Source organism: Vipera ursinii, assembly GCF_947247035.1.
Source record: "Vipera ursinii genome assembly, chromosome: 1".
NCBI classification, from domain to species: domain Eukaryota; kingdom Metazoa; phylum Chordata; class Lepidosauria; order Squamata; family Viperidae; genus Vipera; species Vipera ursinii.
In genome coordinates, this window is record NC_139512.1 from 207121055 (window position 1) to 207147984 (window position 26930).

The 26930-nt window shown below is 39.1% G+C and overlaps 1 protein-coding gene across 1 annotated transcript in view; it reads right to left on the minus strand.

Annotated features, from left to right (window-relative positions):
• Nucleotides 1–7818: 7818 nt before the first annotated feature.
• The window catches only part of FOXO1 (forkhead box O1), a 49477-nt gene continuing 30365 nt past the window's right edge, over nucleotides 7819–26930 (minus strand). Inside the window, exons 2-3 of the mRNA XM_083350748.1 lie at nucleotides 12395–13747; nucleotides 7819–10994 (exon numbers count right to left, since the gene is read on the minus strand). Of these exons, the coding sequence (XP_083206874.1) occupies nucleotides 12404–13747 (1344 nt within the window). The 3' untranslated portion in view covers nucleotides 7819–10994; nucleotides 12395–12403. The remainder of the gene's footprint in view (nucleotides 10995–12394; nucleotides 13748–26930) is intronic.

The following is a 26930-nucleotide window of genomic DNA, read 5'->3' on the forward strand; positions in this document are numbered from 1 at the left end:
TTTTATGAAAAGGCCTGAGCTCTCTGGAGCTAGATTCTTATCCACTTCCCACTCCTAGAAGATCTACTGCTGTTGTGAGAGAATACTGCTGCTGATAGCTTCTGCTGCTACAGCAATTCTGTGACCTGGAATGCAATGGAGTGAAGGTCCAAGTTGCACAGACTTGAATCAAGCAATCCAATTAATTAATAGCTGGCCATATGGCATTACTTTTAATGAAATCATTAAACTCCTCACTGAATATGTTTCTTTTTCCTAAAAATGTACATGTACAATTATAAAGAGTAACTCAGGCCAGCAGAGGAGCAAGTAGATATAAAATACCGTATTATACTCAATGCTTGTTGTATATATTGCACTGTTTTTGTAGCCTGTAGTATACTTACTAGAAAGGTGTCATTAATACTAATTATATCTTCCTACGAATCAGTGTTTCTCAATCTTCTTCACAACTTTGAATTTCTCCAATTTAGGTATCTAACTCTGGTGCAGAGCGGGTGAGGAGGTAAGGCTCATGATTTTAATTAGTCTGCTAGAAGTCGCACTCCACAGAATACCTGGGACCAAAGCAAAGTGAATGAGGCCAGAACTAAGTTAAATTAAAATCACATCACATTGATTTACATATATTGAATATTTTTATTTATATAAAAATTACAATTTGGTGGCAGACATTGGAAGCATTCTTAGGGCCACAGATGCTTCGAAGGCTCTAAATAGCTAGCTAAGGCTAAGGCCTGAGAAGGAGCTCTGTTGTCTTATGAGAAGATATGGTATATTGTGACACAACTGAAATGGTTACTTTGAAAATAAAGATAGTTTACAGTAGATAATGGAAGCATAATTTTGTGTTTCATTTTGTATTTTCAGGTGTACCAAGTGATGTTTCATTTATCGTGGGAAAATTCTTTGAAGAAACACCCTTTTGTGGAACTTAACTGCTTTTATTGGGTTAGTTTTTGACTTATACCTTGTAGTTAAACAAAAATAAAACGTTTAGGACTTCCGGTGGCGACGCGATGTCGAAAGACAGCCGTTTTCGGGCTGCCCGCTCCGCAGCTGTGTTTTTCCATCGTAAACAGCGTCTATCAGCTGTTTAGATGGATTTGAAGCCCCCTCCTCGGGAGAAGAGGAGGGGGTGAGGCCCCAGGTAGGGGTTGAGCTCTCTGGGGCCGCCTGAGCTGAGAGCTTGGGCGGCTGAAGGATGAGCCCCCCCGAAGCCTGGGTTGCTCCGAGCTGCGCAGCGCCTCTGCTCTGGGATTCTTGGAGCACAGCCAGGCGTTAGCAACCACCCCTGCCAAAAGGAAATACTTTTGATTATCAAGATGCAGGCAGAGCGGTACAGGAGGTCAAGGTGAAGTGGACTCTTTATTTTTACTCTCTAGCTCAATGGATTTTATAGCTTTAAAGTGAAAGTGCGTAATAAGTGAAAGTGGGGGAAGATGGTGGCTAAAACTTCTAAAGCTCTTCGGAATGCGGGGTCTTCCCTGGTGCAAGAGACCTCACTGCAAGCTTTGCTTCCTCCTGCATCTCCTCCGGTATTGACGCTTAAGGATTTACAAGACGCTCTTGGAAAGCACGCACAACTGATGTCTGATATGATGGATGAAAAGTTGAAAAAGCTGGAGGAGAAATTGCAGAAATTGGAGAAGATGGAAGAGAAGCTGAGAGCAATGAGGGTGGACATCTTGTCTAAGGTTGTATCCGTAGCTGAATGTGTGCAACAGCTGGATGTAAAAGTGGAGGATCTCAGTCAAAAGAACTCTATATTAGAAGCAAAGGTATTAGAAAATGAAAATATAAGGGATAAAATGGATGAAGAATTGAGCCGTGCTCAGTATAATCAGATGCAGAATGCTATTAGAATTAGGGGTTTAAAGGAGAATGGTAAAGAAGATTTAAAGCAGCTGATTTCTGAGGCTCTGGAAGGGGTACTGGGCCAGTCAGCATCTGAAATTGAGGGAAATATGGACAAAGTTTTTCGTGTAAATTCATGGATTGCAAGACAGAGGAAGTTACCCAGAGATGTGGTGGTCTATTTTACAAAGAGAGTAATTAGAGATGAAGTCATTCAAGCTGCTTATGAAACTAATTTGGTAGTGGCTGAGCAAGAAGTTTTGGTTTTAAAAGAGATTCCTCCGAAGATCCTAAGGAGAAGGAAAGATTTCGCATTTCTAGTACAGGAACTTAAGAAACGTGATATTAAGTTCAGATGGGAGATCCCAGTTGGGTTGGTGACAACGCACGAAGGTAAAAGACATCGTTTGGTTACTGTGGCTCAGGCACGTGATTTTTATAGTAATGTGTTAAAAGCAACCCCCCTATCATTTTTGGAAGCTGCAAAAGGACACGGTGTGGGAAAGTTTCAAGATGTTGCAGACAGACAGACAGAGGACAATGGTGGTGGAGGGGATCAAGCTACAGTCTCATCGGTTGCTGCAGGAGGCCAGAAGATGACGCGTGCCGCCCTAAGAAGAGCGAGACGAGAGCAAGAGCAAGACCAGCGGAAAGTTATGGAATCTTCAAAGTGTGCTTACAATGAAGATGTAGGAGGAGAGCGGTCTAAAGAAGTTTTGGGGGTCATGACAGAGGTGCTCCAAAAGTTTTGGGGCGTTAAGATTGTTGATTAAATTTTTAGATTAGAATGTCAATGGAGTAAAATTATTATAGAGGAGAAAGAAAGTTTTTTTTTCTTTTTTTAAATATTTTATATAATTTAAGATTGATGTTATTTGCTTGCTAGAAAAGTATACTAGGGTTACAGACTTAAAGTATGTGTTGAACTAAGAGTGGGTATGTAAGCACCTACATAACAAGTTGTCTTAGAGATTGCTTTAAAAAATTTTTTTATATATATACTCTTTTTATTTGAACTTTTATTTGAACTTAAGGATGATTTGGAACTGTGAGACATTTGGCGTGATACACGCAAGAACTATTTTAGATTATAGTTTAGTTTGGTTGGAGATTATTAAGATTAACAGAGATAAGCGCTTTTGGTGCGTAACTGAGAATTTGTTTGGAAATTAGAGAAAGGTGGGAGAATGCAAATAGCAGGTGAAAGTTTTTTTTTCTTTTCCCTTTTTTTTGAAATTAATATGAATAAGGACTGGGATTAAGAAAATTTATTTTGAGTAAAGATTTTTTTTTTGTTTTCCTCTTTTTCTTCTCTACTTTATTTGTAATATTAATATTGTTTGTATTCATTTTATATGAGCTAGAGAGAGATAGAATTTATACTTTATTGTTGATAATATAGGGGTGTTTATGTTTGTTTTTTGATTTTATGCCCTGTATTTAGCTCTGGGAAGTCGGGGGGGGGAGGAGGGAGTGGGAGAGAGGGATAGGGGTGGGGGAGGGGGGGATTAAAGTTAAGCTCCGGCTGGTGTACTTGAATGCCAGGTCGGTCGCTAACAAGGCTCCTCTCGTCCGTGACTTGGTCGAGGGTGAGCAGGCGGACCTGGCTTGCATCACGGAAACTTGGTTGGGCCCAGAGGGCGGCATTCCTCTGGTTGATCTTTGCCCACCAGGTTTCCGGGTGCTGCACCGGCCTCGGGCTCAGGGTAGGGGTGGGGGAGTGGCTGTTGTTATGAGGGAGACCTTGTGTCCACGGGAGGCCACCGTTCCCCAGATAGTCGGGTGTGAGTCTCTCTTTTTGAGATGCGGCCCTGGTGCGCAGTTGGGCTTGCTGCTGGTGTACCTTTCGCCTAGTCACGCAGCAGCAGCCCTGCCTGAGCTGCTCGATGTCCTCTCTGGGCTGGTGGTTGAGTTCCCGAAACTTATAGTTTTGGGGGACTTCAACCTACCATCGCTGGGAGGATCATCTGAGTTGGCTCGGGAGTTCATGGCTTCCATGACGGCCATGGACCTGACGCAAGTAATTTTCGGACCGACTCATGAAGGAGGCCACACCCTTGACCTAGTTTTCTTGTCTGGACGGTGGTTAGATGATCTTGGTGGGGGCTCTCCAATTATTATGCCCCTGTCATGGACCGATCATCATCTCCTGCGGCTGGTCTTCCGTTTTGCCACCCCCCGCCGTGGGTGTTTGGAACCAATTAAATGGTACCGCCCCAGACGCTTAATGGATCCCCAGAGGTTCCAGGCGGCGCTGGGATCCCCACCTGCCTCCCTTGCTCACAGCTCGGCCGATGCCTTAGTGGAAGCCTGGGAAAGGACGGCCACTGAGGCTCTTGACCGAGTTGTACCCCTGCGGCCCCTGACCCGGTGCAGATCCCGTCGAGCTCCATGGTTCTCTGCGGAGCTCCGGGAGATGAAGCGTCAGAGACGGGGCCTAGAGAGCGGTTGGAGGTCCAGCCGATCCGAATCCGACCGATTGCGACTAAGAGCCTACATTAGGTCTTATCTCGCTGCGATAAGGGAGGCGAGGTCTAACCACTTCGCCACCCTTATCGCGTCCGCAGATAATCGCCTGGCCGCCCTGTTTAGGGTGACTCGCTCCCTCCTAAATCAGGAGGTGAGGGAGGATCCCTTGCAGGGTCGTGCCGAGGAGTTTAACCAACATCTGTCGGACAAAATCGCTCGGATTCGGACCGGTCTGGACTCTGACTGGGCAGAGTCTGACGATCAGGACACGGGCGGTCTTGTCGATATCACCTGGGAGGAGTTTGATTCTGTGACTCCGGAGGAAGTGGACAGGATCATGGGGAGGCTGAGCACCACCACATGTTTATTGGACCCGTGCCCTTCCTGGCTGGTTTATGCAGCCCGGGAGAGGACACGCAGCTGGTTCCAGGCAGTTATATCGGCTTCTGTGAGTGAGGGTATCTTCCCCGCCGTCTTGAAGGAGGCGGTGGTGAGGCCTCTCCTCAAGAAGCCTGCCTTGGACCCAGCTGTATTGAACAACTTTCGTCCTGTCTCCAACCTTCGCTTTCTTGCGAAGGTTGTTGAGAGTGTGGTGGCGCATCAGCTCCCTCTGGTCCTGGATGAAGCGGATTATCTAGACCCGTACTAATCGGGTTTCAGGCCCGGGCACAGCACGGAAACGGCATTGGTCGCGCTGGTGAATGATCTCTGGAGGGCTCGGGACAGGGGGCATTCCTCTGTTCTAGTCCTATTAGACCTCTCGGCGGCTTTCGATACCATCGACCATGGTATCTTGCTGCGGCGTCTCAGGGGACTGGGAGTGGGAGGCACAGTTTTACAGTGGTTCTCCTCCTATCTCCAGGGACGTTCGCAGTCGGTGTTGGCAGGGGGGCAGAGGTCGACCGCGAGGTCTCTCATTTGTGGAGTTCCTCAGGGGTCGGTCCTCTCGCCTCTCCTGTTCAACATCTATATGAAACCGCTGGGTGAGATCATTCGTGGCTTTGGAGTTGGGTATCATCAGTACGCTGATGATACCCAACTTTTCTTTTCGACCCCAAACCACCCCAGAGATGCCCTCAACGTGATGTCCCATTGCCTGGAGGCGGTTCGGGTCTGGATGGGGAGGAACAGACTTCAACTCAACCCCGACAAGACTGAGTGGCTTTGCATACCTTCATCCCGGGTCTATTCGGACATTCCACCTCTGGCTATGGGGGGTGAACTATTACCCCCCGTAGATAGGGCTCGCAACTTGGGAGTCCTCCTAGATTCACGGCTCACTTTGGAAGACCATATAGGAGCTGTGACTAGGGGGGCCTTCGCCCAGGTTCGCCTGGTGCGCCAGTTGCGGCCCTATCTTAGCCGGGATGATTTGTGCACGGTCACTCATGCGCTCGTGTCCTCTCGTCTGGACTACTGCAACGCTCTCTACATGGGGCTGCCCTTGAGGACCACCCGGAAGCTCCAACTGGTACAGAATGCAGCCGCGAGAGTTGTGTTGGGAGTCTCCCGATACTCCCACGTTACACTTCTGCTCCGTGAGCTGCATTGGTTACCAGTTGTCTTCCGGGTGAGATTCAAGGTACTGGTAACGGTGTTTAAAGCCCTCCATGGCATGGGGCCGGAGTACCTTAGGTAACATCTGCTGCCGGCATCAAGTTCCCTGCGCCCTGTGCGTTCCCACAGAGAGGGCCTCCTCAGGGTGCCACCGATCAGAGAATGTCGATTGGTGGCCCCCAAGGGGAGATCCTTCTCTGTGGGCGCTCCGGAGCTGTGGAATCAGCTACCGGTAGAGCTCCGGATGGCGCCCGATCTTCGCTCCTTTCGTCGCGATCTCAAGACATTTTTGTTTGTACAAGCTGGCCTAGCCTGATGGGGATCGGTGGGGTTGTTTTATTTTTGGTCTCTTAATTTTATCTTGGGGTTTTTAGAATTGTACTCCTATTGTTTTAACTAGGGCAACTGTTTAATCTCTTTTTAATGTTTGTGTTTGGTATTTTATTCTGCCCTGTGAACCGCCCTGAGTCCTCAGGGAGAAGGGCGGTATATAAATGTTATTAAATTAAATTAAATTAAATTAAATTAAATTAAATTAAATTAAAATGTATTGTAAAACTTTTTAAATTAAAAAAAAAATAAAATGTTTAAATGTTTAAAGACGAATTCAAACAAAAACAAGTGTTAGTTTGAATCTCTTTCTTCAGTTATATTTGTACCTCTTGAAACCAGAATAGTCCATGTAATATCCACGTTTTATTAGCAAAGGACCTTCTTCTTAAAGCTGTATGTGGAAGCTGTGTAGAAAGCCTCACAACTTTCCCCAACAGCAGAGGCAGAAATATAAAATACTACTGCAAGTACCACATTGTACTAGCTAAACCATACTGTGTGTATCTCCTGTGACAATGAAAGGGCAGTACTGATGCACCCCAACAGAGAGGGAGGTAAATGAGCTGCCAAAAAAGAGTGTCTGGCTATTTTCCACTGGTGATTTACCATTATGATATGAATACTGCAGAGACATATATACAAGAAGTCCTATTTTAGTCATTGGCTTTGGGAGATGAGGTCTTTTCATTAGTAATAATTGGGTACTTTCCCATTCCACTAATTACTGTTAGTGCCTTTTCTCAGTGTTTTTTTTTAACTCATTAGCATATAACCAATTTTTCCCCTTTAACTGCAAAAGATAATGGTTTCTGAAATCTCAGTTTAAGTATATCTTGCTTTATAGCGGCACTAAACCCAGTTTCCTGGTTTAAATGCCATGGGGAGGATAATTTAGAAACAGGAAGTCTGTTCTGCTGCAGAGTATGCCAGAGGAGAAGTGAACAGACTTTAAGTCAACTTAACTCAATGTTTATCGGAGCAATTTCCTACCTCAATTTTGGCATCTCCAACTTCTCTTTTTTCAAGTGCAGTTGTGAGCTTTGCTAGCTACAGCAGTGACACTTTGGGGAATAAGGACACCAAATTAACACAGACCAAGATTCCAGCTGTAGAAGTTGGTATAGGACACAGGTCTGCAACCCGCGGCTCCGGAGCCGCATGTGGCTCTTTCAGCCGTCTCTCGCGGCTCCCTCTGCCATGTGCAGTTCAAAAAAAAAGTGGGACTAAAAAAGTTCAACCAATCAATTCAAATAAGCAGGGTAAGTGCATATCTTGCCTTGGCTCCACTCTTCAGTCAAACCTTGTTCTGCGCATGCGCGCATGTGCACACATTTTTTGCGGCTCCCAGTTTTTCCTTTTGTGAGGGAACCGGTTCTGAGTGGCTCTTTCACTGTTTCAGGTTGCTGACCCCTGGTATAGGAGTTAAAATAAATCTTCAAGTGGCATCCTTTTATTGCTGATTTCTGCTTGTGGATGGTAAATGTCATAGCGCTGAAACAAATGTTTATTGAGAAAATTAAGAGGATAAGGAACACAAATAATCCCATGCATGGCTGAGTGAATGCAGAACTGGGAATCAGAGCCAAGGGATTTGGGTGCAAATAGGGGCCTGAGGCAATGACTTTCTGAAGCAAATCATACCCCTTTAATCTCAGGTCCCCACGTATTAAAAAGGAAAATAGTTATTTATTTATTTATTTATAAAATATATTATCTTTCCAGTAAAAAAAATGCCCATGAAGTTATTTAAAAAGACTCTTCTCATGATATTGTAAAGACAGAATAGGAAGATTTTAAATGCCTTTGCATATCTGAATGATTACAAACAATCACAAATAAACAGAATCCTTTATCAGCATACAGGTAACCATATGAAGGACAAGATCATTAAAGTAATGCATATACACGTACGGATTTATACAATGGATTATTTTCTGTTTGGAAAAACATCAGGCACTTTTCCACAAATATCCAAAGACAGTCTGAGGTGTTCAGCGATCAAAATTGCCTTCTCTTTACAAATCGCAAAAATGATCTGAAACATTTGGATGTCAACATGTTAGTGAGGGAGATACAAGGGAAGTGCAAAATGGAGGATGATTCTTTTCTTAAAAGACCTAGTTGTAATGCAGTTACATTTCTCTGTTATCTTAAACCATATTATTAATTTTAGACCTTAAAAAACACAAATAAAACATTTTCTTGAAATATTAATTATAAATTAATAAGCCTGAACTTTTCATCTTATGATCTTAAATTGTTTAAAAGTCATAGCAACATCAAATTTATTGGAACAAGTGCAAACTTAAGATTACAATCCTGAGACATGCTTGCAACTGAATCGTCAGAATTATATCACAGCAAGCATGTGCAGAATTGCACTGTAAGACTTTTAAGGAACTGGTCCATATTAATAATCATCTCTTTTTTAACAGATGTTATCACCATTCAACAGTATAACATTAGCTTATCATTTCATAGAACTTGTCAGTTTATCAAAGCAGAGATCTCATTAATGCAGTTAATACATAATTAGAAACAATACATTAAATTGGAACAGTTCTATTATATAATATATTTCTTTTGCAGATTGAAACAGAGAATAGCCTGGCTGCTTGGAAAAGCAACTGACACAATTCACAAAGCCATCATATGCAATTATTTAAAATTACAGAATATAAAGATATATATGCAAAAACATGTATGATCAGTCTTCACATTCATTTTTATAATACCACACTCCATTACATTTTTAATTTTCCTGTCTTCCTGCCCTATAATAGCATTACTGAGCATTGGGTCCAGGTTACACTAAGTGTCAGTGTTTAAAATGAGCAGAGGTGTTCCTTATCTGGGCAAACAATATTCAATTAATATTCATAATGAATTGAAACATACACAGAAATATGAGAATATTTAACAGTTTTTCCCAGGATTCTTTGTCAGCATTATTAGAACATTCTTAGGTTATATGCTTATCAGGCCATTCTCCTCTTAGGAGTATTCTGGTGGCAGTTAAAATATACACCTGCAGCTGTACACCTTGTGGTATTATATGAAAATAGGGTATTCAAAGAATACCTTGTATGTCTCCCCCATGAGACATGTGCAGTTGATATATTAAATAATTGGAGGAGGGTTGAAGCTTAAAGGTCCCTCAGGGGCTGTACTTCACCTAATGTCCACTAAATCATCCTTGGCTATTCCTCATGACCTCACTCTCCAAAACATTGGAAAAAAATGATTTGGCAATTTTGAGGAGCCAGTGTCTCTCCTTTTCCTGAAAAATACTTCAGAGAGTTGGAAATTCAATTTGTTAGGATTTAAAGAGTTTTTTTAATATATTTTTTGCTTGGATTTTGGAGGGAGGAGGTTCAATATTGTATAAACGAAAGATGCACAGCACAGCTATTATATCAAAGAGACATAAAATATAGCTCACAATTTCAATATTATTTATATTTATTTATATATTGTAAGCCTGCTCTTATCAATCTAAGAGTAAATTATTGGAACTCCTCTTGATCACTGTAAGATGTTGAAGGCAATGATCAGTAAACCTCACCAAAACTATTGTTACATTATTATGATCAAGATTCATTTCTATAAAATGCATTATTACATCATAATTAGCGTAAATCAGTTTCTAACTGTATGATCTCTTCAAATCAAAATAGGAGGCAGTAATAAAAAAGAAATGAGGGACCATGCAATTAAAAAAGGTAAATTAAAATGGATTACTAATAAAAATATTAACACAAATGCCTAATCTTTATAAAACTTCATAAAATAAATACAAATATGATCTGTATATACAAAGTATTTAACAACATTTAAGACTTTTGGACAGTCAGTATAGTACTAAGAATACAGATCATCTTCATGCCAGATAAAAACCAGAAATTTCATATGTAAAAACCTTCTCTTATAAATCTTACAAGAGTACTAATAAAAATTCATCCCTCTTATATTGTTAAAATACTGTGTATAAAATATGCTGAATGTTTTTAAAGTATTGGATTCTGCATATTTTTAAGAAGCTTGTAAAACAGCAAATGTAAGAAAATAGTTATAAATGTATTACAAATTTTACTAATTTTATTAATAAAATTAATCAATCTGGAAATGAGCTCTACAATAAATCTACTCCATATGCAAACAAAGCTTCTCAACATACTCTCTAATGTAGAAATCTGAATAGCAAAACTTTGGTTGGGTTATATTCAATGGTGTGCCACATAGAAAATTTACAGTAACTTTAACTCACCAAATGAAAATCAAGCTGTTCACCATGTTCCATGATTTTAATTAAATCTAATATATTCTTGCAGAAATTAAGTTTACTTCTACAGCTTATTCTATATACCACTTCGCCCATACTGGTGCCATGTTAGCAGGGATTATGGGATTTGAAATTTAATACATCTGGAAGCCACCTATTTAGGGAACGCTACAACATAAAGTCAACATATGATGCTCAAATATCTTCTGCTGGTTGTAAAGCCTAAGATTATCTGACATAGTAGTGAGTTTGGCACTTCCAAATAAAGACAGTTCCAATGGCACATTCCTTACTTACAGCAGCGAATAACCTGCAAGTATCCGGCAGCAAACATTTTGTACAAAAACCAGACAAAAAGAGACCTTGTAGCCAAGACTGACAAGAGAAAAAAAATTATACAAGAAAATGCAAAAAAAAGCTGAAGAACATCTTTGGACTTCTTTATGCATATGCACTTCTTGTAGTCAGAGATGTCTGAAGCACTTTAAACTGTAGCCTAGGATAATAGAAAGAAAACATGCAATGATAGAAAACATTCTCGATTGATTAGATCTCTACATAAAAATGCATTTATGAATTACTTTTTAATCAGGATCTGGCAACCTATGCTACTTCAACATAAGTCTTTCAGTAAGAATACTGAAGTATCCATGCCTTAAAAACTGGTGTAGTTGACTTTCCTGTGGTTTTACTCAAAAGACGCTAAAGATAAAACTATATTTGACTTCACATGATACCTTGCCCTTTGTTGTTGCCTTTTGATGAACTGCCCTTCTGTGACATCGGGCTTAAGATCACACACTGCAATTCATCTTCTAGATACTTTTAAAATGTAATTCCACCCCATCCTTTCATCATATAAAAAACAAAAGCAAATATGCAAGACTATCCTACCCAAACCATTAATTTTTAGAAAACTGAGAATCAAAAGCATGATGGTAATTTTACAATGAAGTCTTTAAAATCCTAGATTAATGGTAAAATAAGTATTTCTTCTTCTAGAAAACTGACCTATCTCATAAGATAGCATTTTTATACCTTCTATAATGATTTTTGAAGTACATGTAGTCCTTGACTTACGACCACAACTCAAGCCAAAATTTCTGTTGCTAAGTGAGATAGTTGTTAAGTGAGTTCTGCCCCGTCTTTCAACCTTTCTTGTCACTGTTGTTAAGTAGTAATACAATTGTAAAGTGAATCTGGCTTCCCCGTTGACTTTGCTTGCCAGAAGGCCACAAAAAAATGATCACATGACCCTGGGACACTGCAACCATCATAAATATGAGTCAGTTGCCAAGCCTCCCAATTCTGATCATGTGACCACGGGGATGCTGCAACGGTCCTTTGTCTGAAATGGTACAGGGTTTCCTGCCTGAGCAAGGGGTTGGACTAGAAGACCTCAAAGGTCCCTTCCAACTGTATTATTGTTATTGTCTAACTGGCCCTAAGTCACTTTTTTCAGTGTCTTTGTAACATCAAATGGTCAGTAAACGAAAGGTTGTAAAGTCTAAGATTATCTGAATGTATTTATAAATCATCTTTTGACAACAAGGCAAAGCATGTGTTTATAAAATTTCTGACCTAGAATATGTTTTGATCATATAACCAAATAATATAATGGCATTTGCTAATGATATTTTACATGTAATATCCACTGCGCCTTCTCCCTTTGTCTAATTTCCTTCTAGTGCAGCAGCTCCTTTAACACAACTGAATCTTGGAGCAGTTCTGTATATAATAACTTCATGAAAATAAGAGAATTTATATGCAGCTTTTCATTCTAATGGAAGAGACTACCCCAAGCTGAATATGGTCCTTATAGTATTACTTTAAGGTTTCAAGAGAATAATGAATGTATTGCAACATTGTCATAAAATAACAAAAACAAGAACTAACCTTCCAGTCTTATCCTGACACCCAGCTGTGTGTTGTTGTTTTAACACCGTGCGGCAAACTTTGGTTAGGTAACACACTGTCAAAGTTAAAATCTAGTGTTTCCCCATCCATCAGATCATTACGAATGATTGATTCCATATCGCAGTCCAATCGCTCAATGAACATATCATCTAAGTCACTAGGCAGCTTCTCTTGATGGAAAGAAACAATTCCCACTCTTCCATACCCATTACAGCTGTTCACAGTGGCGAAGGGGCTAATGCTGTTCACTTGCATCGGGTGGCTCACGACTCCCTGGACTGAGTTTTTTGCTGAGGTTGAATGATTCACACTTGAAGCATGAGACACAGTACTAAGGGTGAGAGACAAAGTATGGCTGTTTATTACTGCTGTGGGTTGGATGTGTCCTTGGTGAGAGTGAGCACTGGGGGCAAGGATTTTGTTATGGGACTGCTGGTTGCCATAGGGTGATATTGCTGAGTTAGAGACCATTAATATATTTTGTCCCAGTACTCGACTACTAGGCTGGGAAACATGAGTATCTGCCGAGGCTAAGACCTCATTATGTGGTGGTGAATCAGAAGTAAGCAACTCCTTAAGAAGTCCTGGGCAGTTAAACTGGTTAATGGTCCCATAGCTCGATTTATTGTCCTGAATTGTCGGCATAGGGATCTGTGACAAAGAATTTATGCTAGGCTGAGCATAAGTGTATTTCCTGTAGTCTGCATTGGTTGAAGCTATATTTGTATTGGACGATGTATATGAATAACCAGTAGATTGTTGCATCATGGTAGTAGGTGGTGATTGGGTAGACCCAGTCAATGATGCATTTGGAGACAAAAGGTTGAGATTATCTAGTAGGTTTTCCATATTTTCGGAACTACTCATTTCAGAAAGGCTCGGCAGAGTTGAGGCCATTTTGGTTGTTGATGAAGGATAGACCATGGAATGCACATCCCCTTCCCCAAGGTCATCTTGTTCTGGCAGAATTGGGGAAAGTCTTCCACTAATGGTACTAGCATTCGAACTGGCTCGAGGTCTAAAAGTACTCCAGTTATTATCAAAGTCATCGTTGCTATGATTGCTGGGGCTCGCAGGCCATTTTGAGAACTGTGCTCCTGGACTGTCGCCATTTCCGTCTTGAGCTGCCTGAAGAGCTGATTTTTTCTTTGCAGCTCTCCCTCTGCTTTTTGCAAACTTGCTGCTGTTGTCCATGGAGGCAGCCCTTCTCCTGGGAGATTTGCCACTTTTGCCTCCTTCTGGATTAAGCATCCACCAAGAGCTTTTTCCCGTCCCTTCATTCTGAACTCTAATGAACTTGCTGTGCAAAGAGAGGTTGTGACGGATTGAGTTCTAAAAAAGGAAAATGTAAGAAAGATATTGAACTGCTCTGCCACAGTAATATATCCTAGATCGCCCCCCAAAACAAATCCATCAAATGAGAAATACAATAATATCACTATAAAATAGTATCGCCACCCCCTCCCCCGTACTTATTTTAAATTGTATTTCCATCAGCAACAAAACCTATCATACTTGCAGGATGCAAAGAGGGTGAATCAAGGTCAGAAAATCACAGTGGCTGCCACACCAAATAATAATACTCTTCATTGTTAGAATCAATAGGATCCTTGTCAGTAAGCACTACACACATGCAGGAAGCCACACCTGCTCCATCTGAAAATTAACACCATAGATTATCAAATGTCTGGACTAGACTTTCAGTCAGACAGCCATGGAAAAAGTCCTCCTCATGGGAGCATAGCTGGAGGGGGAGGGCGGGAATCAGGATCTGCTATGGACTGAAAGCTACTTTTTTTTTCTTCAAAAAGGAACTGGAAAGTCTGGATTCATCAATAATTCCATCCCGTCAGCTCAAAGACAAACTTCTCAGGAAACAGACGAGACTAATGCAAATGCAGAGAAAGGAGGAGGGGAGGCTGCCTAGAGAGGAATCAAAAGGACACAGAACAGGGCAGATGGCACCTGGCTTCCAAAGGGTTAAACCCACTACAATTTCTTCTCTTGCCAGTTGACCAGCTAATTGGTCTGAACAGGGAGCTAGTTTACCTCAGCTAAAGGAGCGGGAAGCCAACAGTCCATTCCCACCAAACCATTCATCTCCTGGCCAATGAGAAACAAGGAAAAGGGTCGGACACGTCTTTCTATTAGTAGATGTCCTGGGAGGGACTGGAATCAGGTGGGTTGGCAGCAAAGGGACAGATAGCTTTGACACTGCCCCAAAACGAGATTGTTACGTTTCCATAGACGGTAGACAATGGGTTTATCCAGCATGGAAACAGGTCACACAACTGCACGTACAAAGCTTTTGCCAAAAACTGGCAGTTACTTAACAACCGCTGTAGAAAACCTCATAAAATAAAATAGTTATGTCTTCTGGGCGTAATGGGCAGCCTCGCCTATGCTCATAACTCAAGTGCCACTTGATATTTAAGATTACAGGTTAAAATATACACTTATAAATGCTGTGAAGAATATTGAAAGCCACTTCATTGTAACTTTTTTCTTTTTTCCCCCTTTCTTTTCTTTTCTTGCACTTTTTGCTTTTTTCTCTCTCTTTTTCTCTTTTTCCCTTTACATTTGCTTGTGTTCGTTTTTACCTTTTTGTTTAAAAGTATGTATGTGGCTGCATGTATGTGTAAGATTAGAATAAAATAATAAGATAAAACTAAAACAAAAGTATTCAGATTTCATTTGAACAAGTATAGTAAACCCACTAGAAATATTAGGGGAATATATGGTTATCAATTTCAGAATTTGCTATGAATCCCCCTTTTTGCAAGATACAAAGGTGGTGGTGTTTTTGCATAAGGTAAAGAGAAAACTGCTGTGTGTTTTGTGTTGGGGGAGGAGGGCTTTTGTGGCTTTGTGTCAAGGGAGCAGAAACCTGACCTTTTCCCCCACTTTCTTGCATTTCACCCTTCCTTGTCTGGTTCACTTTTTTTTTATTAAAGAGTTTTACAAAAACAAGATTTTACAATATATCCCCAAATCCCCCCACCCCAAACCCACCCACTTCCCCCCCCCACTTCCCAGAGCTAAATACAGGATTATAGTTATAATAATCATATTCTAAATAAAAATTATGCATAATATACAATTAACCAAATTCATAATGTGCTTTAACTCCCCTTTAACATAACTACATACAAAGTACCAATAACAATATCCCTCTAAAATCTACTCATAAGCTAAATGGAACTTTTTAGTCCCATATTTATTCTGAATATAATCTATCCATCTCCTCCAAACTGAAATATATCTTTCCTGTGAATGATCTTTCAAGTAAGCAGAAATCTTAGACATTTGATAATGCAGTAAGACAGAGAGGTAAAACGTTTAAAGCAACACAGGATAGTGAGAAATGGACGGTGTGTGGTGTCAAATTTTACTTCCCTCCTTTGCCTGTACTTTTTTGGGGTGAGAGGTAGGACCCGTCCTCCGTTTCATAAATCAATGGGAGAAATACACCCTTGCTCTACATGTCTATTTTATCTTGTACTATGTTTCTAGTTAAGGTTAGCTTGCTTCATTCTCCCAGTGTCAAATCCAGAGATTATCACTTTCTAATTCGAACCATCATGTTTTGCTCATCTACTCAGCAAAAGTATTCTCCCATTTCCTGCTTCAGTATATTCCTACTGAAAATAAGTTAAAGTGGGACGACAGAATAATAGCGCTTACACTGTTTCCCTAGCAACATCAACAGCTAAGCAATTTTTGAAGCAACTTTTGATAATTCTCATGGGAAGAAGATTGGAAAACTTTATTAAAAACACAACACTCAGAATTCCTCAGAATAAAATCCATTAACACATTGCAAAAAGAATTTGACAGCCAAGATGTTTTGTGGCCATCATATATCCCACCTTACCAAAGCTTAAAGTATGTTTATAGTGAAAATGTAATTCTGTGCACAGACCTATCTGTGCAAATTATTCACTCCATCCACAAAAGAACCATTTAGTATTTTGCAGAAACTGCAGACCTCCTTAGTCATCAAAAAAATTACAGTCTAGTATTCTTATACAAAGGACATTCAAGGTCAGTTTTGGAGTAGCTAAGCCATCTCCAAATTTTGCCAACAACAACAGAAGTTCCAAACAGGAAAAAGTTTGCAGCAGAGTGCCTTTTACATAAATTCCTGTTTTTCACAAGCCAGGGGAGATTAAAGAAACTACAGTATGATTTACTACTTGGAAAAAAGTGTGGAAGAGAAATAAGTAATGCAAAAATATTTAGCATAGTTATTGATGTTGTGTCTACAAATCTTTGCCAAACACAGACATGACTTGATAATGGTACAATTTTAAACACTGGAACTTGGCAACTGGGCCAGCAAGTGCCGTGACTGAATTTGGAGTCTGTCCCTTATGCCTAGAAAGAACTTGAGTGACACTGAAAATGAAAGGTGGCATTTTTTTCTAAACTAAGCAGGAGTTTCACTTCAAAGTACATGTATTAACTCTATGTGTCAAATTTTATTGCTCTATTTCTTGGCAGGATTGATTGCAACTTCATCCACAATAAATCCTCAGTGGAGTCACTAAGTTTCTCTCTAACTTTGCAAGCATGGCTCTGGACACATTTCTGCATGTGGGCATAATTGTTCTATTGCCATTGTATACATCTTTGTTTCTATTCCCTGATTCCCCCATTATGTTTGGAAGATGATCTGTGTGATCTTTTGTCCTCATGCCCAGCTTAGAAAGCAAGAAACAGGCAGGGAAAGCTAAGACTACTACTAACCTCCCACAATTTACAGCAATTCCTGCAGTAATAAAACTCTTGTTGGGGAAATAAATTTTTTTTAGCCCATGTTTCAAGTCCATGCTATGTGTATTTGGCTACTTTGTGATACAAAGACAGACAGACAGATCTAAGCTTTTGGTATGATGGAAAATTGTTTAGACAACAAGACTTTCTGCAAATAAATCCCCATTGAATGCTGTGATGTAGGCATAATAGAATCATTTTATCACTACTCTCTTTCCAACACTTATAGGTCACACTCTGGAACAGTGTAGGGAAGCAGAGAGAACAAAACAGGACAACACGTCACAGCCAATTCACCACGGCCAACTCGCTGCGGCCAACTTGCCACAGCCAATTCAACAAATACAAAAATTAAATTAACTTCAACAGAAGCGTGGCCAATAATAATAAAGTCAATCCAGAAATACAAGTCACAGTAATTTCAACAACAATGGGGTCATCAATAATAAAAAGGGGCTGAATGAAACAATTAATACTGTGTTGAATTGTCCCACAGTGAGTTAACCATGGCGAGTTGTCCTAGACCCCAGAAAGAAAGCAATGACTGGCTTGAATCCAGACATCTGGATGTGATACAAAAGAATTTGATCCATACTACCCAAAAAAACCCCAAAACCAACCACCATGCCAGGCATTTCACTGAGATTGTGAAATTGACAAGAAGGATGAAATTGAGTTCAAGGCTCCGCTTTGCAAATCAAGCTGCAAAGTTTTTTACAGGAATTGTGAATCCTATAACATTGCCTATAAAATCTGCCATTGAGTTTAAATGATGGAAGGAACTGTTCAGGCAACCATGTTCCTGAATGGGAAAATGCCTCTGCCCAAACTTTCCCACTACTTTCATCCTTTTCAAATATTACTCATTTGAGTAATATTTACTGTTTTCCTGTTTGCAATTTGCTACCAAATGTTTGTGGCCCCTTGAAGCACTTGATTGTATCCTGATCAATGTTCCTGGATCACTAAATCAGATACGTTAATTTTCCATCTACTGTTCATTCAGAAGCCCACTTATGTCTCTCCACGGCAAAGCTATCATCTGCTTCCTGTTACCTGGAATATGTGTACAGGAGGCGATGCTATGAACTTTGGAAGCAGAGAGCTCTACAGAGATAAATCTGACCCAGTGAGGCCCCTATGGCTTAATACAGATTGTTGATTTTCAATGACTATTAGCAACCGGAAACCAGTGGTCTGATCCTCACCAATCTTTTGAATAAGTAATCAGCAAGCAGTTGGGACACCAGATTGTTGGGCTTCCTGCCTTAACAGCAGCAGGAAACCAATGATCCATTTCCTGCCGGCCAGCTGATCGTGCTGATTAGTTGGCCAGCAGGAAAAGCAAACCAAGTTTTTAAGATTCCAGGAGGTCACACTTTTGGTGGTTTAGGACTGCCTATGATCCTAAGGCCATAAGCTTGTCCGTCCATAATATATTGGCATTTCAAAATTTCAGTTAATCTGAAAATCTTCTCCATTTCTAGCAATAACGCCATCTATGGGGAAAGGCATTGCTATTCCATTAAAAAGAAGTAAGGTATGATCTGCTTAGGCATGAATGTAGTAGATTTTTATAATGGTATTACAATATCAGTTATTTGTTATATCTTTTATAATCCGTTTAAAATCTTCTTGAGACATTTTAAAAGAAACAAGTTTGAATACAATCACTTACAATAACTATATAACCAAATTAACCCATCACCTGTAAGACATTGCTATTTTATCAAGAATTTCTAAAATTATATGTATCATCAAACTATAGGAAAGCATATGTCCATGTTAATTTTGAACAGTTTCTCATATTGATGGATTTAGAGGCTTGCTTATCAACGTTATTTAGCCAAAAAAACCATTGATACATTGATATACATATAATAGTAGTAAAATGTTTTGATTTTATCCTGTACTTCAGGATTTAATAACTGTTTTCCATTCTGATACATAGAAAAGAGTTTTCAGAGAATATTTAAAATTAGAAAGTTACATTGGTGATTTGTTGTACTGCTCTTTTCAGATGACAATTCACTGTTTCAAGATTTCAGGTGATGTCTTTAAAAGCACTGTAATATTTTTTGAAATCACTTACGAACTACATCTCTGGGGAATTGAACATCTGTTTCATTAGCTATTGTGCACCCTATTTATAGCAGAATTGAGACTACACAGAAATTGCAAAGCATTTCATAAAGTGTGTTTGTCTATGTTTGGGTATGTGTCTATGAATTAATGAAATAAAACCCTAGCTGCTTATTTCTTAATTCTCTATGTTTCAATGTATTCTTTACATTCTGTTTTTTGGGTTTGGTCTTAGGAAACATGTACTTTAAATTTAAGTGAAATGTACAGTGTAAAATGAATTTTTAAAAACAGCAAACATAGATGTAAAAAGAAGAAATTTAAACTCAAGGCAGCAAGAAGCAGCACAAAATCTTATATAGTCAAAAGTCAAATCACGTATTATAAGTGTTCTTAAAAGAAGTAAATTGCTGCATTCAAATAACATATTTTACCTGATTATTTAATTATTTTCAGAGCGTCATATCATACGTTGTACCATATACAATCAAGCACACTATTTTTATAACATGCTAAGCCACGAAAACAAAATAGCCTTCCCCCTTCAAAGGTAACAAGCTTTCATCTCATTCTCATGTTGCTTGCCAGAATACAAAGACACCCTGCTAGTAAAGTTTCGTGGACATGTCCTAATAAGGTTGGCTGTATCTTACCACCACCGCACTGTACAGTCAGGCAGAAATTGGTCTAAAATGTTGTGGTCCGAAAAGTAATGCTTTCCCTCATAATATGACACAAAGCCTCTCCTGTGGACATTCTAAAGCACATAAGAGAAAAAAACTTTCAAGGACAGGTTCAAGGAAGATCAGCTGTGACACCGTCCCCCCCTCCTATATGGTTGCTGGTCTTGGCACCTTCATGGAACTGTTTGCTTTGGCTACAGGACAGATACTTCACGTATCCTCTTTTGGGAGGTGTGGGTATGAGAATATTGATCTCATGGAAGACAATATACAATCTTCCTAATTTGGTAAGCAAAATGAAAATAAACCTAGGACGTAGGTTTTGAGAAACAAAAGTAAACCTCAGAAGTATTGCCCTTTAAAGTTTTTAGACGCCTGCTGAATTTAGGAGGGGACAACTGTGTAGGCTACACCATTCCAAGTACTGACACAATCAGACGGCTGGGAGAGATTTCAAGAGAACCTCAGCTTGTGGTAGGCTTGCGAGAGCTAATGCCACAGCATGGACAATATTTATTGTGCTGATTTTGGCTACTGACCCTAGGGTGCCTTAGAAAACAGCTGAACAGCCTATGCTTGTTCACTAGGTAGATCTACCTGAGTCAGATAAAATTACTCCGGCTACAATTGGCACATGATCTAGCATTGGTGAGAGGCAGTGACCTAACCCCCTACCATAAAGACACAAACCAGGATACAAGTAGTTTCCTTTAAGTAGATCCTATCAAGGTGCTTTGTGGGATTAGGAGAGAGCAAAGAAAGCAAAGGTGGGGGATCAGGGGCGTCAAGAGCTAATGTTGAAGATAAGAACCATGTGTTTTTATAGTCCTTTATTACCATCCTTCAGCCTCTGATTACTGAGAAAGAGGAGTCAGAACTACTATCCTGATCATCTATGTAAGTTCCAAGGTCTAAAGAACAGAGCAGTTTTGGAAGATACTTGAGAGGATAATATTCTAGTAGCTAGAATTTTTTTTAAAGAACAACCCATTATTTTCAGCCCCCATAAAAAGAAAACCACTCCATTCCCTGGACAGTCTGCTTTCTTGCCACAGTAAGAATAGGTAAGAAAAATAGCTACGTAATAAAAACGGAAGCTCAAATCTGAAACCCATCCTAGAACATGTATGAACAATTATTGGTACTTTTATTTTCCTACCCAGTTGAGTGAGGCTGGCAGGAAGGAGAAAGGTAGCTGAAGGTACCTATGGCTGCTCAAGGTTACATCCTGGGTGAGGGCAGCAGTTATTGCTGAGGTATAATAAAACAAAACAGCAGAGGCAGCCCTTTTCATATTGATATATTTTCTTCCCAATTCAAGGATGTGGGGAAATCACATTACCACGGCCACGAGGAAGAGCCCTTAGCCAAATATATAGTGTAACTGCCAGGTTTTTTTTACCTGGCTTGAGTTTCAGTGGAAAACTCAGTTGAATTGGGCATTTTTCACATTCGTACCCTCGTGGTATTTCAGCCTCTGGATCCTGGTATTTTACTACATTTTTATAATGCTTTTCAAACACGGGTAGTCCTTGACGTACGACCACAATTGAGCCCAAAATTTCTGTTGCTAAGCAAGATAGTTGTTAAGTGAATTTTGCCCCGTTTTATGAGTTTTCTTGCCACAGTTGTTAAGTGAATCGCTACAGGTGCTAAAATTAATAACGTAATTGTTAAGTGAATCTGGCTTTTCCCGTTGTCTTTGCTTGTCAGAAGGTCGCAAAAGGTGATTTCACGGTCAAAGACACAGTGCAACTATCAACCATCATAAACACTTGCCACTTGCCAAGCACCTAAAGTTTGATCATGTGGCCACAGAGACCCTGCAACAGTAGTAAGTGCAAAAACAGTTATAAATCACTTTTTTCAGTGCCATTGTAACTTTCAATGAATGAATGGTTGTAAGTCAAGGACTACCTGTATTTACTGCTGTAATGAGCAGTCCTCCTTTAAATACAGATTAGAATTGTCCATTAAGATAGGGTCTTGCCATTTAATTTATCCAATTTGTCTTACAGGAGTCAGGAAACTCCTTGGAATTGGGAAACCTCCAGGACAAATATTGACAAAATGATGGATTTGATTAAGCCAAAGGTAGAAACATCATGCATTTCCTGTAAAGTAATGAAAAGCTAGCACAGTTGAGGAAACAACTACTTTTTTTTAACCCAGAAGACAGGAACCCCTAAATTCAAGATGCTCCCTTCCTGGAATACCTGAAGACTGTAATCTAGATTAGAAAGGCAAAATATAGCCTGAAGTGAGGCTCCTCCAAAAAAATAACATGGATATGTCCATAAAGTCATCAAGAGTCTTATGGGATTAGAAAGGAAGATTAAATAGAAAAAGGAATATAATTTTTTTTAAATCAAAAAAGGGAATAAAGATTTTCTATCTTGTCAACAGGTGTTGCCAATGGCCATTAAAATCAGTCCTGGAGATTTCCCAATAAATGCATGCTTATGACCTACCTTGTGAGTCATGAATATGAATGAATAAATGAAAACACACACATACATACACATACAAGAAAATTGATTAAATTAATGCTTAATAATTAAAATTACTTGTAAAATAAAGCACAATTTTCCCTATATGTGAGGTGCCTTATTTTTGCCAATATGAAATTACAGTTTATTTTTATTCATAGGTAATTTTTGGGAGAGGAAGGGAAAATCAATGTATTCTCATTGTTTTCTTTTTTCTTTTATTGTTCTATTATTTTACTTCTGTTTTGTTTACTTTTTTTCATTTCTTCCCTTTTATTGTTGTAAACCGCCTGGAGTAATCCTATGGCGAGATAGGCAGCAAATAAATTAAATTCATTCATTCATTCATACATACATAAATACAATATTTTCATTGTGGGCCAAACTTCTTTTATCAGTATGTATCATAAACATTGAGGCCTGGCTGATATGCTCTTAATATTTATACCTACAGTGACCCATTCATTAGAATTACAGATATTTAAATATCAAAGGAAACAGTTGTTAGAATCGGTGATGAAAGCTGTCATTTAATTGTCAACCGAGGCCATGTAAACACTTTTGAAAGGTCACCGCTTAAAAACCATATCCCCTCTGAGCTGACAATAAAACGCCACCAACTTCTTTAACTTATATTTTGTTCCTATTTAGTATTTCCTGCAACTTCAGAATCATAAAACGGGAATGACAGGCCCTAAGCCAAGAACCTCCATTGTTTTCAATGGAGGCACACAAGAATTGGCATAACAGGCTGGAAATGACAATGGAGGTGGAATTGGCCAGGCATCCATTCACACTGCCTACACCCGCTCTTTGTCTCCCCTTCCCCTTACAGGATGAGTTTTGCTCAGAAATTCCAGTACTGTATTACAAACACCAAGGGGAAAAACATGCCATGCACACTATATAATGAGAAAGACAAATAGCCTGTTACATTTGTATTCCACCCAACCTCCAAGGAACTCAGTGCAGCCTTTGAAAGTTTCCTGCAGTGCCACAAACATTAGCTTCAAGTTTATGAATGGGACAGGCAGCAACTGAGATCAAAAGACACGCAAACTGCCCAGAGGGATTTATCAAAGCAACATGCACCGGACTATAAAGCTCTGCTTAGCACAACTATTTTTTTAACTACATGGGCATGGTGTTATTCTATACAAAGAATTTATTTCACTACTGGCAAGACAGTCCAGTATCCCAACTTTCATTCTGCTGCTCAGAGCAATTCTGCTTTTAACATTTCTGCATGACTTTCTCTTTTAAAGAGGGGGCTCGTCCAGATTCCAAGTATTTATTTGTTTACACATAAACATATTGGGTATGTAATGTGTTTTCTGTTTCAGAATGTCTGTTTTTCTTGAAGTTACTGCCAATCTTCTCATAGTTCCTTTCCAGACCAATTTAAACATTTAAAGGAAATAATCAACAGTGTGGAGTAGGACACACAGATGATGAAATGTAATTCATCAATAGACTGCCTTGTGGTTCATTTAAGTGATTTTACATTCTGAATTTAATTATCTTAAGGAATTCTCTTCCAAAAATTTTCAACCGTGAAGCACTAAAGAAATATTTCTCTTCTCTATTCTCTTTATCAAACCCTGATTTATTTATTTTTATAATACCTGTTACAGAGAACACCCAAAGGGTTTGCCAACATAGACTTAAAGAGACAAAGAAAGGAAATACCCTGAGCATGTGCAGTTTCACATTTTAAACTAACACTTACTTAAATCACCGTAGCTCCATTCTCATAGTCATGCTACAGCTACACAAATAAAAACCTTGCTTCTGCCAATGTGCTTACTTTTTAAAAAGTAATCTTATTCCTAATAATGCACATAAAACTAAAGTAAAACTAAAACACTGTAGGAATAAATGTGCCAAAAGAAAAAAATATATGCACATAATATGGTTCATATAAAGGAAGTCACTCAGTTTTTATACAACAGATTCAATACACTTGAAAAAAAGTAGTTTTTCTTGAATTAAATGCCTTTAGATCAAAAGGTACATAGAGAACATTGTTTGATATTAACATTGTTTAAAGGCCAAATCTGTTGATTAATTAAGATCGAACATTCCAATTCCTGTTCCACTGTTACTGCAAGTTACTGATACCTACCTGCAAAATTTTCTTTTTTGGTCCATTTAAAAAAAAATTGGGTTTAAAATTTTCCAAACTATTTATAATAAGAGTTTTGTATGCTGCTGGTGCAAGTCAAATCAAGCAATGTTTTCATTATGTATACTGACATTCCACGCTTTTAGATAAACCAAATTCTTCTTATAACTCCACAAATACCTTTTAATTAAAAATCAACTAATCTAGGATATTGTGATTTCTTTAACCTCGAATTTCCCTTAACCCCCCCTTCCCCAAAAGATTTATCTGAAATTCTCTAACAGTTATCCGATAGATACATTTACTTGGGAAATAATATTGTATTACTGTAGAACAGTGGCTCTCAACCTTTTCTTTACCCCGCAACCCTAGAACGCTTCTGATAGATTCTCACACCCCTTACAAAAGTTCAAAATATCGGCAACAAATTATGCATATACACTATAATTTTGAAAAGCCGAGTTTTCGCGCCCCCTGGAATATCGTCTCCTACCCCGGGTTGGGAACCCTTGCTGCAGAAAATGTGATGGCATATAAAATAAATGTATATGACTGACTAACTACTGTTTATCTATTTACTCAGGAGTGAATGAAAGGAAAAACATAAGACAATCAGTCCAGTATCCCCATATCAATTCAGCTACTGATGCCAGGTGCTTGAGGAATCCTTTTGAGTGGTTATCTGGGGAACAAGGAAGGTTTGGACTCAATCCCTGCAATGCAAGGAGATGCTGTTTGCTGAAATTTTTATAAAAGTTTTGGATTTGGATGGGCCTTCTTGTAAAATAACAGTGCACAAACATAAGCTGTAACTTCAAATATGAAGGATCATCTGGACATATGCTATTATTGACATTATTTGGACATGCATGCTATTTGTTATGCTGCTGGATGACTAAACTCGCAAGATAATTCAGATATATTTACTATGCAGTCTCCTCTGTAACAATGTGAATTCCAAAAATAGAAAATAAAATGGACAGCATAGCACCGAAGTCGCCCTCCTTACATTCAGTAAGGTATACTATTTGCTAAGAATCCAATCTGCTAATCAAAAAAGAATGAAAAAATTTCTATCAAATATGTTTTTAATTAAATAGATTGGTTGGCTGACTGACTGACTATGTACTCTCAAACTGATGATGAATCTTAGCGACCGCTAAAATAGATATTTTTCATAGAGAATCTGTTCCTAACCTGGATTTTCAGATTTTCTAATAGTGTACTTGTTACCATTGTAGCTAAGTCCATCTTTTTTGCTGCTGGTCATTCTCCTTTTTCCTTCTGTCTTTGCCAGTCTTACAGCCTTCTGCAGTGACTGGGTCACATGACGAAAACACTAACAAATTCATAGTATCTGGCAACTATTTATGGCCTTGGAGTCAAGGATTAATCTCTCTATTCGCTGATTTCATATTCAACCATTGAATGATGAATGTTGCTTTGGCCATCTTGGAATGGAAATAATGACTTAGAAGTTGCTAATTATCAAATTAACAGATGGACTTTAGCAGGAGTGCTTTTGTCATGCTATTGTTATCACGGTGAATGTTAATACAATCTCTTCCTCTCTTTCTTTCCCTTTCATGGACTCTGTACACTCATAAGGAACTAATGCAGATCAATAAATTGGATTGATGAGATTATACCCAAAAGAACATTTATGTTTTCTAAATGACAAAAGAAATAATTGTTTCTCCTCATCCTTAAAACTCATTGGAAAAGCTGCCACATCTCCAACCAGATATAGAAAAACTGATGTCATTCATTAGTCCTGCTATCCAATAAGTAAAAGGGGAAGTGTAAAATGAGATCTGTGTGGGATTAAAACTGGTGCTTCTATGTCAGCACAATTAATTATTTTATTTTATTTTTATTTTTATTCCATTTACGGTATATCCCGCCCTTCTCCGAAGACTCAGGGCAGCTTACAAGCTTAGCAGTACAGCAGATGAGGAATTAGGTACAGCAGATGAGGAATCAACTCCACGTGAAGGTTAAAATTAATTTTATTGAGATTGGTTACAATAAGAGAATCTTGCAAGTCTGATTGTGCTGTAAATTCCCCCTTCCCTCTGGCACCTGAATTAGGGAGGCATCTATCTAAGCCACTTCTGAATATTGTACCTCAGGATTTTAAAAAATATTTGAGTCCTGCTTATTTGGGTAAGGATTTTTGCATATTTCTGCCATATTTCTGCATATTTCCTTATTCTCTACATTCTGCCACTTACGTTTTCTCCCTTAATGTGTAATCCAGTGAGGGTTCATGCTTTTCATCCCCAATTGCTTTAATTAGTACTTCAGTCTGTTTGTGGTCCTTCAATGGGATAATGATTTCAGACACTGTAAGTTGAAGC